The 16,052-nt window shown below is 45.1% G+C and overlaps 1 protein-coding gene across 6 annotated transcripts in view; it reads right to left on the bottom strand.

The window, feature by feature from the left end:
* Nucleotides 1-283: 283 nt before the first annotated feature.
* Nucleotides 284-16,052, bottom strand: part of CIT (citron rho-interacting serine/threonine kinase) — a 183,776-nt gene continuing 168,007 nt past the window's right edge. For all 6 annotated transcript variants that reach the window (XM_078768329.1, XM_078768330.1, XM_078768331.1 and 3 more), the window contains 6 exons: nt 12,523-12,660; nt 9,980-10,060; nt 9,807-9,891; nt 8,144-8,311; nt 7,624-7,777; nt 284-1,815 (listed from right to left, as the gene is read on the bottom strand). In XM_078768329.1, the coding sequence (XP_078624455.1) occupies nt 1,465-1,815; nt 7,624-7,777; nt 8,144-8,311; nt 9,807-9,891; nt 9,980-10,060; nt 12,523-12,660 (977 nt within the window). In that variant the 3' untranslated portion in view covers nt 284-1,464. The remainder of the gene's footprint in view (nt 1,816-7,623; nt 7,778-8,143; nt 8,312-9,806; nt 9,892-9,979; nt 10,061-12,522; nt 12,661-16,052) is intronic.

The following is a 16,052-nucleotide window of genomic DNA, read 5'->3' as shown; positions in this document are numbered from 1 at the left end:
TAGTTTGTAGGCTATCAAAGGATAGGTATTGGTGTTGAGGTCTCAGCGTTTGGGTTCCCCTTTAATGCTGCTTTGGTTTTGAATCGATGCATGCGTGTTTTGCGTAGTTTTTGTCTGTTACGTCCTGATCCATTCACTGTACTAAGTCTTCAAGAAGCATCGACTCTGTATACAAAAAAAAGAGGGAATGCTTCATCTCCAATGTCTGTTTTAAGGATTGCAAACTTGGAGACACTCAATTACACAAGTCGGGATGAGGAAGCAAAATCTTCAACACATGTAATGGGGAAATCAACCCGTTTTTCTTCTGTAACCTTTACTGCACAATTTCTAAAACAAGAACAGAAAACATTAAAACATACGTTGTGCTTAATGAGGCCCATAGTGGTAAATAGGTTCTTTAATTAGAGGATTCTACTGTGTACATGGTTACTAAAGCAGCAAAAGTTAAAAATGGATGAAATGTTGCATCTCTCCAAAAAACAGTCATATATTTGGGTGTTTTCATCCACACAAATCAAATCAATCTTTCAAATGTTTCCAAAAACAACCCACAGCCGTTGTGCTTCTGCCATACTGCTCTGGGAAAGCCGATTCAAAAAGCATCATTTTACCCTGCTCGTGGTTTGGATCGATCTTGTGTTTGCTGCAAGGACTCGCATGTGCATATCCGGGCATGTACGGACTGCAGAGGGAGTTGCACAGAACCATGCATCATGTGTGGGAAGAGACCAGCTACCGGTATGTACATCTAGGACAATAGTCTGCACGTACCCTTAGACAATCTACAATCGGATTCGAGCACCAGAATTCGTGAAATCAAACAACACATGTAAACGAGAGGAAAGGGTATGCTGGGGAGTTCCGCACACAAACACGACCTGGCTCTTGGTTTTGGCTGCAAAGCAAGCATACACCGCACGGCCTCTTGGGGGCGGAAACCGCCAAGGGGGTTGCACAGGGAGAAAGCTGTGAAGGTTAAGTGACGACTGCCTCAAAGCAGGGTACTCCCCTCGGGGAAAGGCAAGACGTTTTCCCTTCAGCATAACAGGCCAATCAGGGTTACCTGAGGCAGCTGCTGGAAGTTGGGATGGAGTGGTAGGAAGGAGTGGGGTGCAGTGGGTGAAAAAGGTAAAAATCACTTTCCTGCTCTACCAGTCTTTAAATCGGCTACAACATTGATTTAATGGCTGTAGCTTGCAGGCTAACAGTCAGGCAGTGCGTTGCGGTAGGCCGAGTCCAGACGAACACGCTAAAACACCTGCATCCAACCAAAGGCACAGCCCACTTACCCTCTGCCCTCAAAATACTGCTGCACGGTGGGAGGAGAGATAGGAGGCAGTCGTCCCATCTCCCAATTTTTTATCCTTCCCAATCCTATTTCTCAAGATGGCTTCACACAGATGACTATTCCCATGTGATTTGTGAAGCACTCCAGAGTTCAGCGAAAATAATTTAGTGCAACTATTGGGTCCGTTGCTCATCACTGCTGGCAAGATGTGGATTGGCCTTTCCTCTATCGGCTTGTGTCGGACCTCTCCCGGCCCCAGCGGGCATCTTCGCCGCCCTTTCTGCCGACGGCGGCCTGCTCACAGACTTGTCCCGCTTCTTTTCCGAGCCCCAAGACGAAGGTGAAATGTCACGGCGAGGCTGCGTCGGGCGGCCACGCGAAGGATCTCGCCGACGATCGGGTCGTGGGAGGCCAGGCTCTCGCGCTCGACCCGGCGACCGCTCTCTCCTGAAAGCGCAGGGCCAACCCCGTATTCCGTCTTCGCCGCCGTTGTCGAGACCTCTACCCGGTGAACCGCCGTCTTTCTGCAAGAGAGAGAGACTTCATTGGATGTATACTGTTGAAGAAAGCAGCATTAGCACGTGGGTGAAAGTGCATCATTTGGAAGAAAAAAAAAAGGAAAGTACCGAGAAAAACGACTCCTTACTACCAGCGTCTTGTGACATGACCCATTGCCCTCCAGAGAAGTTTGAAAAATTAATGGCAAAATATGGATTTTGGGGCGATCCAATCAAAATTGTAACTGCAATAAGTATGCAAATGAAAGTGATATTTGGGGAATATATATATTTTTTGTTCTTTTCATTCTTTGCCGAGATCATTTTCAGTTGGTTAGTGGAGCATTTTGTTATCATACATGAGTGAATATTGAATACGTACCACATACCTCGTTAGTTACTGCGTGCGCGAAGCAAAAAGCAGGCTGAAGCAATCAATTCCGTTTGTCTGCCTGTCCACAGATGTCAGTCTATGATTGAGGAACTACTTCATTTCAATTGAATGTTATATTCTGTACAATGTGGAACACGAACCGGAACATGAACCGGAACAGGAACCTGCAGTTTTGCAATAACCTGGCCCTGAATTTTTCAACATGTATGGAATTTTGTTCCGATCGCACATGCACACAGAGCAAGGTAAATCTTTTACTGTCCGTCTGCATGTCTGGCAGTCAAACAAAATTGAAAATCATTCCAAACAGGAAACTTCCTGGTTTTAGGGACGTCCTAAACCTAAAGGAAACAAACAACAAGCACGAAGAACTAATGTAATGTGTTAAAAATGCTGGAACAACGTCTGTAAACTTGAGAATTTTGAGGTTTTCTTTCTACAACATTTAAAATCTTGAAAATGTTTTGAGAGCTGCCTGCTGGGCAAAACTAAATAAATAAATACTGCTCATGTCCAAATAATCTTGCAAAAATAGCCTGAGCGATTGAAATTGGGAAATCGGAGCCTGAGCGATTGTACGGCCCATCAAGTAGAGAGCTGTATCGTGTTTCAGAGCAATCGGTTGGTAAATAATGGACGAGTAGGGATCTGAAGTTTAGGGGAACCCCCTCCCTCCCCCCACCCCCACCCCCCCCTCCCCCCACCCCCTCTCTTCCCACCCCCCCACCCCCTCCCTTCCCACCCCCCCCACCCCCTCCCCCCACCCCCCCTCCCCCCCCCTTGATATGTATCAAGTTTCTTATCTCATCAACAGTTGTTTGCAAATTATAAGTACGTCGTCTCTCACTTGTATTTTTTAAGAGAATATGGTTTTGGCTAAAATATTTTTGGTCAACGCAACAGTGAAGAATGTGGATGTGCGGAAGATCAGGGAAAGCCGTATTCCCTTAAAAGATCAGAGGACTGCATGTCCAATGTCTGTCAATAGCATGGTAAAGCTCAGAAAATGGAATACCTTTAAAATATGGAACGGCGTCTCGGAAATACCCAGGGTATTCATTAAAAAAGGAGGATTGATAATAAAGCAAGACATTGACATTGGAATGTTTCCCATGGGGAAATTAAAGTGCAATTCAGACAAAATAGAACAGGGAGAATGTACAAAGAGTACAGAAGTCATTTCCGGTTTCAGGTGTGAGCACGTTGGATGTTGTCTTGTGCTGTGCCTCGTTCCAGTTCATCAAAGCGAAGCTTCCCAGACCAGATCCGTCGTGTTTCTGATATAGTTTCAATCTTGTGTATAATTTACCACATCTTGTTATGGAGTATTGTCTAATTTGTGTCCCTGTGAGTGTCTGGCCTACTTGCCAAGGCCTTAGTGGGAGTGCCAATTCTGTCTCTGCTCTGTCCGTATAACTCATTCTACTTCCGTTAACCTAAGTGGTCTCCTTTCGCGCTTCTTAACTTCATCTCGTTTCCCCCTCCTCGTTGAAAAAAACAAACAAAAAACATTTCATTCCCCTTCCCCCTCAAAAAACCCAGTCATTCTTCCTATGATCTTTCTCTTTCCTTCGTTCATTCTTTATTCACCCTTTCTCAATACACCCTCAATCAACTATCATTCCTCCAAGTTGAATTGATTCCTTTACTTTAAAAGCTCTGATAACATTTTAACATCCTCAATTTGTTTTATTTCTGTCACTAACACCTCATGTGTTCTTCTTATTCATCAGGATGTATTCCTCTTCTTTTTCAAAAGGTTTCCGAACCAAACCAAACCAAACTCACAGTCCGCGCAACTCCATTCCCTCATACCGAAGGCAATACTTCACTCCGTGCCTTCAAGAACTATTCATTTCACCCCTCCCATGATGTCCGTTTCCATATATCTAAATTGGGGATTATGAGAAGTCCATTTTTAGAGGTCGTCTGCAACACAACAATCAGCTCTTCACATTCATCAATGATGTTATTGCGCTCCATGTCTGTACCCTCACACTGTCATCATCTAATACACACACACACACACACACACACACACACACACACACACACACACACACACACACACACACACACACACACACACACACACACACACACACACACACACACACACACACACACACACACACACACACACACACACACACACACACACACACACACACACACACACACACACACACACACACACACACACACACACCAAACTCCATCCCTTATTTGTGTCTGTCCACTTCTATCTCTCCACCTCACCCCCCAACCCTCCGCTTCTGCTTCCCACTCAACCCAACCCTCCCATCTTTCCCCTCACCTTGCCCCACACATCTCATCTTCCCTCACATCCCACTCAGCTTCCCCCTCGTCTGCCCCTCTCAACCTCCACGACGTCCCACATCCCCATGTCCCCACCCCTCCCCTTCTCAGCTTACATAAACAAGGTACAAAACCGATCCCCTAAAGTACAGACCCACCAGTTACTTCCAATCAGCAAGGTCATGGAATCCATCATTGCTTCTCATATTAAATCCTTCCTCTTCTCCAAAGGCCTGATCTCTGACCATTAGTTGAAATTTAGACCAGGTCATTCATTACCTTTGACATGGTGCTTTTGCATCTGCCCTCAATGGATGGAGGCCCTCAATGTAAGACATGAGATCAGGGCCATCTCTGTAGACATATCTCATGCTTTCAATAGTTTGGCACCATGCCTTGCTCTCCAAACTGTCTTCATGTGGCATCCATGGCCTACGCACTTAGCTTACTGACTTCCTTCATTCACATACTGTCGTGGCCAAAAATATTGGCACCCTTGCACTTTTTTTTCAAATAATGCACCATTTCTTCCAGAAAATTGTTGAAATTAAAAAATATTTTGGTATCCACATATGTGGGGTTAAATGGGGGTAGAGAAGCACTATTGTCTCGAAGCAGACGAGTTAACCCCTCCCAGCCCTTTTTGTTCTGTGGAGACACAACTTTTTACATTTGTCTTGTTTCAATCCAAGGGGCTGGTAGTTCTGCTTTTGGTTTATTTGTGTAGCCCCCACCTCGAGTGGCCTTCTGGCTTTGTGGCGGGCAATATCCGATAAAAAAAAAAGAAGTATTTCTTTGGTTTGCAGTGGAACAAAACAAAAAAAGATGAAACAATTACGAATTGTTCTATGGTAGTAGACCCAGGAGGACCCAACTCAATGAAAGGGGGTTCTATGGTAGGAGACCCAGGAGGACCCAACTCAATGAAAGGGGGTTCTATGGTAGGAGACCCAGGAGGACCCAACTCAATGAAAGGGGGTTCTATGGTAGGAGACCCAGGAGGACCCCACTGCTGAGAGAGAGAGACATAAGAAAGTCTGACTGGAGTTTCCAAAACACACCTGAACAAGCCAAAATCCTTCTGGGAGGATGTCCTGTGGACAGATGAGACCAAATTAGAGCTTTTTGGTAAAGCACATCAACTCTATGTTTACAGAAAACAAAATGAAGCCTTCAAAGAAAAGAACACCTTCCCTACAGTCAAACATGGAGGAGGTTCAGTGATGTTTTGGGGTTGCTGTGCTACCTCTGGCACTGGGTACCTTGAATGTGTGCATGACATCATGAAATCAGGAGATTACCAAGGCATTTTGGAGCGCAATGTTAAACCCAATGTCAGAAAGCTGGGTCTCCGTCGAAGGTCATGGGTCTTGCAGCAGGACAATGACCCCAAACACACTTCAAAAAGCACCCAGGAATAGTTCAAGACAAAGCACTGCACTGTTCTGAAGTTGCCAGCAATGAGCCCAGATCTAAATCCCATTGAACACCTGTGGGGAGATCTGAAAACCCCAGTAGGGAGAACTGGAGCAGTTTGCACAAGAAGAGTGGGCCAAACTGCCAGTAGAGAGGTGTAGGAAGCTCATTCATGGCTATGAGAAGTGCTTGACTGCAGTTATTTTGTCCAGAGGCTGTGCTACCAAATATTAAGTCTCGTGTGTCAATAGTTTTGTCAATGCCATTTCTTTTTATTTTCTGATTTAAAAGGATATATTAAGTTCTGAATCAAAAACAAAGGTTCTGTAATATTAACAGTGAAATAAAGAATTGTGGAGACAAAATACTTTTGTTAATTTCAACTTATTTTTCGATAAAATTGTGAGTTATTTTAAAAAGTGCAAGGGTGCCAATATTTTTGGCCACAACTGTAGCCAATTTGTGGCTCTCAACGGGATCATTTCTTCTCCTTTCTCAGTCAAGGCTGGAGTGCCACAATGCAGTGTTCTGGGGCCCGTCCTATTCCTAAACTTCATCAACGATCCCTCTGACTCTGGAAAATCCCCTTTGTCCATTTGCTGACGACTCCACACTCTGCTGTAACATCCCCCATCCTTCACCGAGGCAGGCATCAGCCTCGTCCCTCTCTGCAAACCTTGATATAATCACGAGCTGGTCAAACACTTCGCATATGTCTTTCAATCCTGACAAATCTGACACTCTTACTCTCTCTGAAAGGACCACCTGGCAAAGCCTCACATCTACTTTCTTAACAAGAAACTCAGTCATTCAAACCTATGGGCCGTACTTTGAGCCATGATCTTTTTTGGCGAAAGCATATCTCTACGTGGCCTCCAAAGCTCGTCACCATGCAAAGTCCGACCTTCATCCACAGCTTGATGGAGTACTGCTCTCCTCACCTTTGGGTTGTTGCCCATGCTTCATATCTTGCTCAGCTTTATGCCATGGAAACCAAGGCCTTCAAGATCAATGGAATTCCCCGCAATGACGCTGACTCTATGGGCCTGTCATTTTACCATCACAGATAAGTCGGTGGTCTCTGTCTTCTACTGGCTCCTTTCTGGTCTTGCACCCTCTGGTCTTTGTGCTCTCTGCTCCCCACCCCGTCCTCTTAGTCTTTCTAATGTTCTTTTTTTCTGTTATGTCCTGATCCATTCTGGGTTCCAGCTCCTCCATGAGCTTTGTCACTGTAGGCTATACAACATAAAAAGATGAGAGGACAACTCAAAAGAGTTGCTTCATGGCTACAATCAGCAGATTGCATCAGTGTATTCAGGACTTTGCAACGAATGATTTTTTTTTTTCTGATAAAGGGCGAGCCTGACACTATTTCCCGTCAAATGGAAACAATCTACAAAATGGCAGTTCCAGGTTGAGATGACCCATGTACAATGTTGGAGTCACATCATCATTGTAAATAATTCCATGTCCAAGAAAATGAGTGTAAAACGGAGGGGGGGGGGGGGGGGGGGAGAGGGGGAGGTGGAGGGAGAGGAAGATGAAAGTATATATATATATATATATATATATATATATAAGATAATTGAGCAGATTTAGTGGTGGGGGAGAGACGGTGAAAAAGGAGAAGGAGGACTTGATGGAGGTGTGCAAGGAAGGGCAGAAATTGCACTTTTTTGCATTGGTAATATTTGACAACCCCTCACCAGCCTGCCATTGAAACCACGCAGTGGTGGCTGACTGTGGGCCCGACTCGAGTGTTCCGAGCTACTGCTGTCCTCCACAGAGCGTGCAGGGGAGCCCGCGCGCCGCTTCGCCATGTGCTCCGTGTACGATGGGGGGCCACGCTTTGTTGGACTACTGGGATGGGGACAGAGGCATAAAAACTCCAAACACGCTCTCTTCAAATCCTATCAAGAATATAAATGAAGCAAAACAACAAATACACACCATGGGGAAGAGTTATAGAAAAACATTCAAATTACCCTCAAAAAGTCCTCCGAACAACGAATAAGGCAATCATAAAGCAACTACTACCACAAGCTATAAATAGATACAGGTGTGCCAGAGGTAACTTAGGAAGAAACTTCACAAATAATCGTGTAACTTGGAGGGCTGGTATACGAATTGTTCATTCCAACAAAATAACCAGACGGACACACAGACACACACACGGACGTAGACATGCGCACCACATCACGAGAGCAGGGCAGGGCGTGTGCAAACCTGGCAGTATTACTTCGGGGCTTATCCCCTTCACGAATGAGGTTACCCTTGCAACACACAATGCGCAGCTTGTTCTGGTAAGATGATGCCATGTAGATTGCACCTGGAGAAACAGCAGGACCCAAGTACCGGGGACTGGGCAGCCCGAGGAATGTTCGCGTCGGTGAACTGCGGCATAAAACGGCGCATGTCACTTTGCCATTTCCAGTCAAATGAGACTTGAGCAAATAATTTTATACTTATCAAATGAAAAAGGTCTTGCAACAACATACTGTTACTTTAGGTGACAGAAACCAAACAAATACTTTAAACTATTTACAGCTACTATCAAGTTGCCCATGCCCGCATCTCTGAACGGGGTAATTTTCCCCACATGTGGTTTTCATAATAACGGTGAATATTATCAACGGACCTGATACAAATAATCAAGGAAGAGTATCGCTGCTCAGTTTATGAGCATCGTGTCCAAGATGGAGGTTCTAAGCCTGGTGTTGGCTTAGCGGTTAGGGTGCCGGCTTGGGATCCTAGGATCCTGGGTTCGAATCCCGGTCGATCGCTGAATTAACGCCAGGGCGGTTGACTCCTTCCGAGGAGGAGCCTGTCATCCTTCCGAGGTCGGCAAATTGAGTACCAGCTTGCTGGGATGAATGATCCTGGTGTGTACCCCGGTTTAGAATAGGCACACCGTATCCCTGCGCACCGTAAGAGGCGACTAAGGGTTGGCGTCAGGAAGGGCATCCGGCCATAAAAACATTGCCTCAAACAGGGAACCATGATCGTCATGGGGCCCGCAAGGCTAACCCCTGCTCTAGCGGGGAAAATGGCCTTAAAACGATCATTCATTCATTCATTCATATATTTCCAAGAGTAAGGACTTATGGTGGCTTCAATAATCTCCATTCACATACTGGAGGCCTCCATCGTGGAGATTTCAACAGGATTCGCCATTTCCACATTTGACCGTGAGGAATGTCTTCACGGATTGTGGACGTCGATATTCATTACAAACCAAGACGATGCCAAAATCACCTCAAGACGGAAGGGAGAACCTTGCAATGAATTGTTAGACTGAGCAGACAATCACTATGACGTCATGAAAGTTCGGGGGTTATTGGGACGTCAGGCAAGCCCCAGAACAATGCGTCAAGCAGAGCTAGGTATTCCTGGCAATACGGTATTACCAAAGAGTGGCTTCACACATACCTATCGGTGTGTACAGGACTATGCAACGAATGGTTTTTCTAGGCCCTCAATACGGACAAAGGTTCAGCGGGACAATAAGACGAGGTACACATCGTGAGTGGAGTTGAACAGAATCTACAGAATCCGAGAGAATCAATGGATTGCAATCTGGGCCGAAAGGCCCAGAATAATACCTCCAACCTACCAAAACCTGGTAGATGTTGGTGTAAGGATACAAGCAGTGATTGGGATGTGGAGAGGCCTTACAAGATGTTAAATGGCTACACAGCATCCCTTGTTTCTGTCAAACCATGAGCATCTCATGACTGATAGGATAGTCTGTTTGGCAGCATTAACAGGCCTCAGGTTGGAGATCATCTCATGGTGTATTGGTTAACCGAAAACCGAGTTTGGAGGCAAAATTGCAAGGATGTATTTTTTCATTCATCGACAAAGGTGCAAACTCAAAATAATGACTTACGTGGCAGTATTCACTTTGCTGTTGTTGAGCTCAATTACTTCCAGGGAATTGAAATGCGTCACAAACAAAAATGGCTCACGATAAGCTGCGGAAAGAACGACATTTTATTTGCCAGTTGCACGAGCGAGTTGAGGTGGAGTATTAAAGTCGTAAACTGGTGGGAAAATAGTTACCAAAAGCCAGCGGAAGTCTGCTCCACTTGAGATCCTCGGTTCGACTCCGGCGCCCGTACGCATCCACAAAAATGGCAAACTCTGCAAAGCACAACAACCATGTTTTTATAAAATAGGAGTTTCCATTCTTCTCTGAAACTACACACACGATTTCGATGAAACTTGACCACAACCTTCATCACCCATGATGTGCCGAAGTTTGTTCACGGCATAAACGAAAAAAAAATCGAAGTCCAAGGAGGTTTATGGGGGGTTTGAGCCCCCAAAGTAGGCATTTGCTTTCTTCACCGAAACTACCCACACAGTTTTGATGAAACCTGATCACAACCTTCATCACCCGTGATAACAATGTTTGTTCACAGCATCAGAAAAATGGGGATCTAAGGAGGGGGCATGGGGTGAAGGGAGGGAGTTGCCCCAAAAATAGGTATTGTTTTTTGTTTGATTAAAGTCATGATTACGTTAGTATGATTCTACATGCCGCCCTGTCTCCTAGTATCATTGAAATTGGTTTAAAACACAATGAAACTGTTTAAAATACCTTCAGACAGTGAGGTATGCCGCTTTATTCTAACAGGTGAGCACCCGGGGGTATGGCCCCGATTTTTAGATCCCGTTGGACTTAGTCCGAAACGGGGGCTTATGGATTGGGTCTCATCTGTCTGTCTGTCTGTCCATCCGTACGTGCGCAACCATATCTCGGACATGTATGGACCAATTTTGTTCATACTTGGCATAAAGACAATACATGATGGGAAAATATGCACATCCATTTTTTTCACGATGCGATCAAAGATGGCCGACTGGCGGCCATTTTAGGTGTAAAAAAAACCCCGATTTTGAACACGTCCTCAACCATTTCTCAGACATGCATTTACCAATCTTGTTAAAACTTGGCAAACATATAATGAATGATGGCGTACATGTGCATCTCATTTATTTTCGAGATCAGATCCAAGATGGTCGACTGGCGGCCATTTCGTTAATTAATCGTGTCCCCCAACCATTTCTCGACATGCATGGACTATTTTGTTCAAACTTGGCACAAAGAGAGTATACATATGCAGAAGATTTTGTTTTGTAATCTGACCAAAGATGGCCAACTTAACTCCGTACAGCAAAATTGCTAAAACCAAGGGGACTGACATTTTACGTCTTGTTCTCCTCGTTTCTTCTTCTTATTCTACAGGCTCTGACGCTCGTGGAAGAGTTGCGACACAAATCACGCACATGCAGACAGATACGGGATGCAACACCAGACTTGACTTTCAAACAAACAGCCACAGAGATCAGGGGGAAGTGACGTCACTTCCCATAGAACTCTGGGTACCAGCAACGTCATCTTAATGACATCGATTTTCCGTCCGCACGCAGCAAAGACAATCAAGAAAGAATTTCCTCCTTCCCATGGATGCCAACCTATGAGGTTTTTGTTTCTTCTGTGCTCTACCGCTCAAATAGTGATTGTAAAAGCAAGGAGGCACTTGCTGAATGAAAATGAGATAAACCTCCTCTCCCCTGCCCCCCTTAACAAAAGGCCAGCTTATATCTCAGGTTATTGTGAGTATCTTGTTTGTAGACGTCTTTAAAAGCCCCAAGTACATGTGATTCGTGTTGAAATCAATCCACTGAGTAAGAATTAAAGACCAGGACCTTAGCAAGTATTTTGAAATAGCAGCACAAAACTGCCAAACCACAGATCTACCTTCCGGTTGCTCAACCATCATTAACCTATTAAAACCCATCCTTTACAGAAGTCATCGTGCTGTTTCCTCCCTTTGCAACAGCCTCAAACAAAGGTAAGAACCACCTTTAGAGGCCATTTTTCCCCGCAGAGCAGGGGTTGGCCTTTTTGGGGCACCATGGCCCCCTTTTTGAAGCAATGCCCTTCCTGCCGCCAACCCTGTTAGTCGACTCTTGCGACACACAGGGAATTACCAATGAACTGGCACTCAATTAGCCGACCTCGGAAGGACGACAGGCTGAATCAACCCCCCTGGTGTTAATTCAGCGATTGACCGGGATTCGAACCCAGGATCCTAGGATCCCAAGCCGGCACCCTAACCGCTAAGCCAACACCAGGCTTCTCAAACAAAGGTAAGTTCTCAATAATTGCATCACTGGTGGTAACAGATGTTAGTGTTATACCAGTGGGTGGGAAGTACCTCTCCCATCCCCACTCTTCCCCCTTCTCTACTTATCTAGAAAGGTACTCTTCCCAACTTGGTCCAACTATCAAAGGTTCTACTTTAAAACTTAATCAAAGAAAGGACCTCAAATTTATTTGATGAAATTGCCGACCAATAACCAATATTTTCTACTCTGAGGAAATTGCAAATACAAATTCACTTTTTGGCCCAAAACGTGGCCCTGAAGCATTGCAAACAGCATTAAAAAAGAGGATCCCATTACCCAAAGCCCTTATGCATTCACTGTGTCATCACATCAAGTGCGGGCAGGGTGGTCAGAAGAGGGGTGGGGATGGGAAGAGAAAAAACAAACAGCAACAGCAGCAACAACACAAAATGCTTTGCAAGACCAACCGTGAAAACACAGGAGGTACTCCTCCGGCACCAATGCTCCACTCCCGCCTGCTATTTGTATGATAGCGACTGGGAAACTGTGATAAGATGAGGCGAAAAGAGCTGAGGCCAGTGATTGATCTGTCTTGTCAAGAAACTCTGAGTGGCACACAAACAAGATCAACACGCGTGGTCACAATTGAAATACAACTATGGAGTTCATAGAACATGATACCCAACACGGTGTTCAAGTATATACTTCAGTTTAATAAAACGATATTAAAGATCGTTAAGAAAAAAAACACTGGAAATTCAACGCTGTTGAAGCGAGAGTCAGCATTAGGCTCTGTTCAACATTCGGCTTGTTTTCTGATTCATATTTCAATTTGTGTTCAAAATATAACATTCAATTCAAATAAGTTGTTCTGCGATCATAAACTGACGTTTACAGACAGATGGACGTGAATCGATTGCTTAACCCTGCTCTTTGTTTTGTGTGTGCAGAGTAAATAAAAAGAGCAATCAAGATTGCAGACCCTCGCCAGGACTTGTTTTGTGGTGTATTTTGTGGCAAATAAATGAAAGGATTTACGAAATGAAACGTCATCGATTGCAAATGAAAGGTCTAAATGGTTGTAAAGGTTCAAAATGATCTTCAATGATCTAAGGAGTCTTCAAAGGACTCCTTAAAAAGGGATACGATGCGGTTTAGCACTCTCACATCGGCTCCAGTTGGCTCGCACCAAGTCGACTGCGTGGGCGGGGTAAGTATTCTATGAATACCATCTTTATTTCTGGTTAATAGATGTACTCACGTACCATTATTACCACCGGTATAAAAGCCCGTCAAAAATAACGGGTTGGAACAGTTTATTCGACGGTACAGCCTCATGAGAGTGCTAAAGTCAGAAGCCTCGGCCTTTCAGATTTTTGGGTCTTCTGAGTCTTTTGGGTCCTCAGGGGCTTTTAGGTCGTTGGGGTTTTTCCGGTCTTTGGGTTCTTTTGGTTCCTCGGGGACTTTGGGGGTATTTAGGGTATTTTGGGTCCTGGGGGAATCCTTGTTCCTCAAGGTCTGTTGGTTCGTCTGAGTCAGGTCAGCTGTCCAACCAATGGGTGCAGAACAGACATACATAATCACAAACACTTGCACCATTATGTATAGATTATCATCATCGTTATTATCATCATTATTATTATTATCATCATCATTAGAATCATTGTTATCATTTTCAATATTATCATTATGCACCACTAGCAGAGTACCCATCCCCTGGGTGGGCGAGTTTGCGCATCACTTGCTGAATGTTTTTTTTGTATATAGAGTCGAGGCTCGTGTAAGAGCTAACACGTTAAACACGAAAACATGCACAGACACATAAACCATACAATAAAGGGAACGGGAGACAAGAGGGGGGGAGAGAGAGGAAAACATACAAGCTGCGCCTGGGCAAGGGACTGTTTCAGTAGAACAGGGACATCGGTAGAACAGTAGAGAACAGGGACATCGGTAGTTCTGTGGGAGGGAAAGGGCCGGTGGAGGGGGAGGGGGAAGGAGTACACGGTATAAACACGATTGACACTACTAGGAATATCAGGAATGAAGTCGGAGATTGAAAGAGGTGGATTTGGGGTGTTTTGACGGGGGTAGAAAAGATCAAGGCTTTGGATGGGGGAAGATAAGAGATGAACAGCTGTTTTGAAGACTTTGAGAGAGGAGTGGGATTGAAGGGAGTGTGGGAGTTTGTTCCAGATGTGGGGAAAAAGAGGAATGAAGGAGTGAAGGTGAGCAGAGAGTTTCACCAGAAGGCAGTTTTGATTTTGGCAGTTTTACCAGAAGAGGGTTGCTCGCAGATATTGTGCGTCCTGCAGGAATATTTGGGGGACAGAGCACAGACAGAGCTGGGGGAGCAAGGCCGGAGAGGAGTCTGTAAAAGACAGAAAGCCAAACAACCTGCCTGCGGTGAGCGAGTGAAAGACCCTCAGAATCGGCTTCATCGCCGGAGATTTCAATGATTCTGAAAGCTTTGGATTCAACAGCGTGAAGACGAGCTAGGTGTGAGGCAGGAGCACCAGCCCAGAGGGGGGAACAGTATACCATTGAGCTGCGGATGAAAGCCTTGTATGTGGTGAGGAGCTCAAAAATGCCCAGAAAGGACGCACGACAGAGGATGCCCAGTTGACAACTGGCTTTGGAGGCCAGCTTGGAAACGTGGTTTTCCCCGGAAAGATTATTGCAGATACAACAACAACAACAACAGGCATTTTAAAAGGCCATTTTCCCTGCAAGAGCGGGGGTTAGCCTTGCGGTCCCCATGACAATGTTCTCCATTTTGCCCTATTTTCTGCATCTCCCCTTGTTAACCCCCTGGCCCACATTTCATCTTCGACCATCTTTAGCCAAGTCTTTCTCGGTCTTCCCCGTCCTCTACTTCCTTCTACATTCATTTCCATCACTCTTCTCAACCAGTCACTTTTATCCTTCCTCAACACATGACCAAACCATCTCAAACTGTTTCTCTTCACAGCATCAATCACAGGCTCTATTCCCATCATCTTTCGCAATTCATCATTTGTCTTCCTCTCTCTCAACGATACTCCGCACATCCACCGAATCATTCGCACTTGCAGATAGTGCATATCATTGCAGATAGTGCGACCCAAAAGCTTGAGTGACAGAACTTAATCGAGAGGATTGTTGAAAAAGTAGATGGGAGGATTGTCCAGACGGTCTTTTTGGAGAGACATCGAGAGAGTGAGATTTGTCAGGATTGAAAGACATGTTCCACGTGTTTGACCAGTTTGTAATTTTTTCCAGGTCTGCAGAGTGAAGAGGTTGCTGCCTGCCAATCTGAGGGATGAGATATGGAGCGGCAGAGAGTGGAGTCACCAGCAAAGAGACAAGATTTTCCAGAGAGTCGGATAAATCATTGATGAAGACCAGAAAAAACACAGGGCCCAAAGCACTGCCTCGAGGAACTCCAGCCTGGACAGGAAGGGGAGATGAGAGAATTCCATTCAGGGCCACACGTTGACTGACAGGAGAGGAAGTCCACAATCCATGCATGGAGATTTCCATGGATATCATAAGAGCTGGGTTTGGTGAACAGGGCGGGGTGCCAGACTGTATCGAAGGCACGAGATATGTCAAGGAAGACAGCTCTGATTCCTGTTTGAGGACCTCCATCAATTGGTGAGACAGCAGAAGCAACATGTCCAGAGTAGAATGTCCTGGTCTGAATCTAAGTTGATGATCAGAGATCAAGCCATTGGAGAAAAGGAAGGATTTGATATCCGAAGCAATGATGGATTCCATGACTTTGCTGATAAATTGAGAGAAGGCTGATTGGTCTGGTGTTGCAAGGATCTGTTTTTGCACCTTTTTTGTGTAAAGCGGAAATGTTGGCTGATTTCCAAGCAGATGGCAGATGACCTTGAGCAAAGGAGAGGGTGAAGAGAATTGAGAGAGGGAGTGAAAGAGCGGAAGAACAGGATTTTAGGACCAGTGGGCTGATGCCGTCAGGTCCAGTTGCAGAATCAGAGTTGAGGTTTGA

Source organism: Myxine glutinosa, chromosome 14, assembly GCF_964187855.1.
Source record: "Myxine glutinosa chromosome 14, kmMyxGlut1.1, whole genome shotgun sequence".
Classification (NCBI taxonomy): domain Eukaryota; kingdom Metazoa; phylum Chordata; class Myxini; order Myxiniformes; family Myxinidae; genus Myxine; species Myxine glutinosa.
Note: the sequence above shows the minus strand (reverse complement) of the source record. Positions and strands in the feature narration are given on the sequence as shown.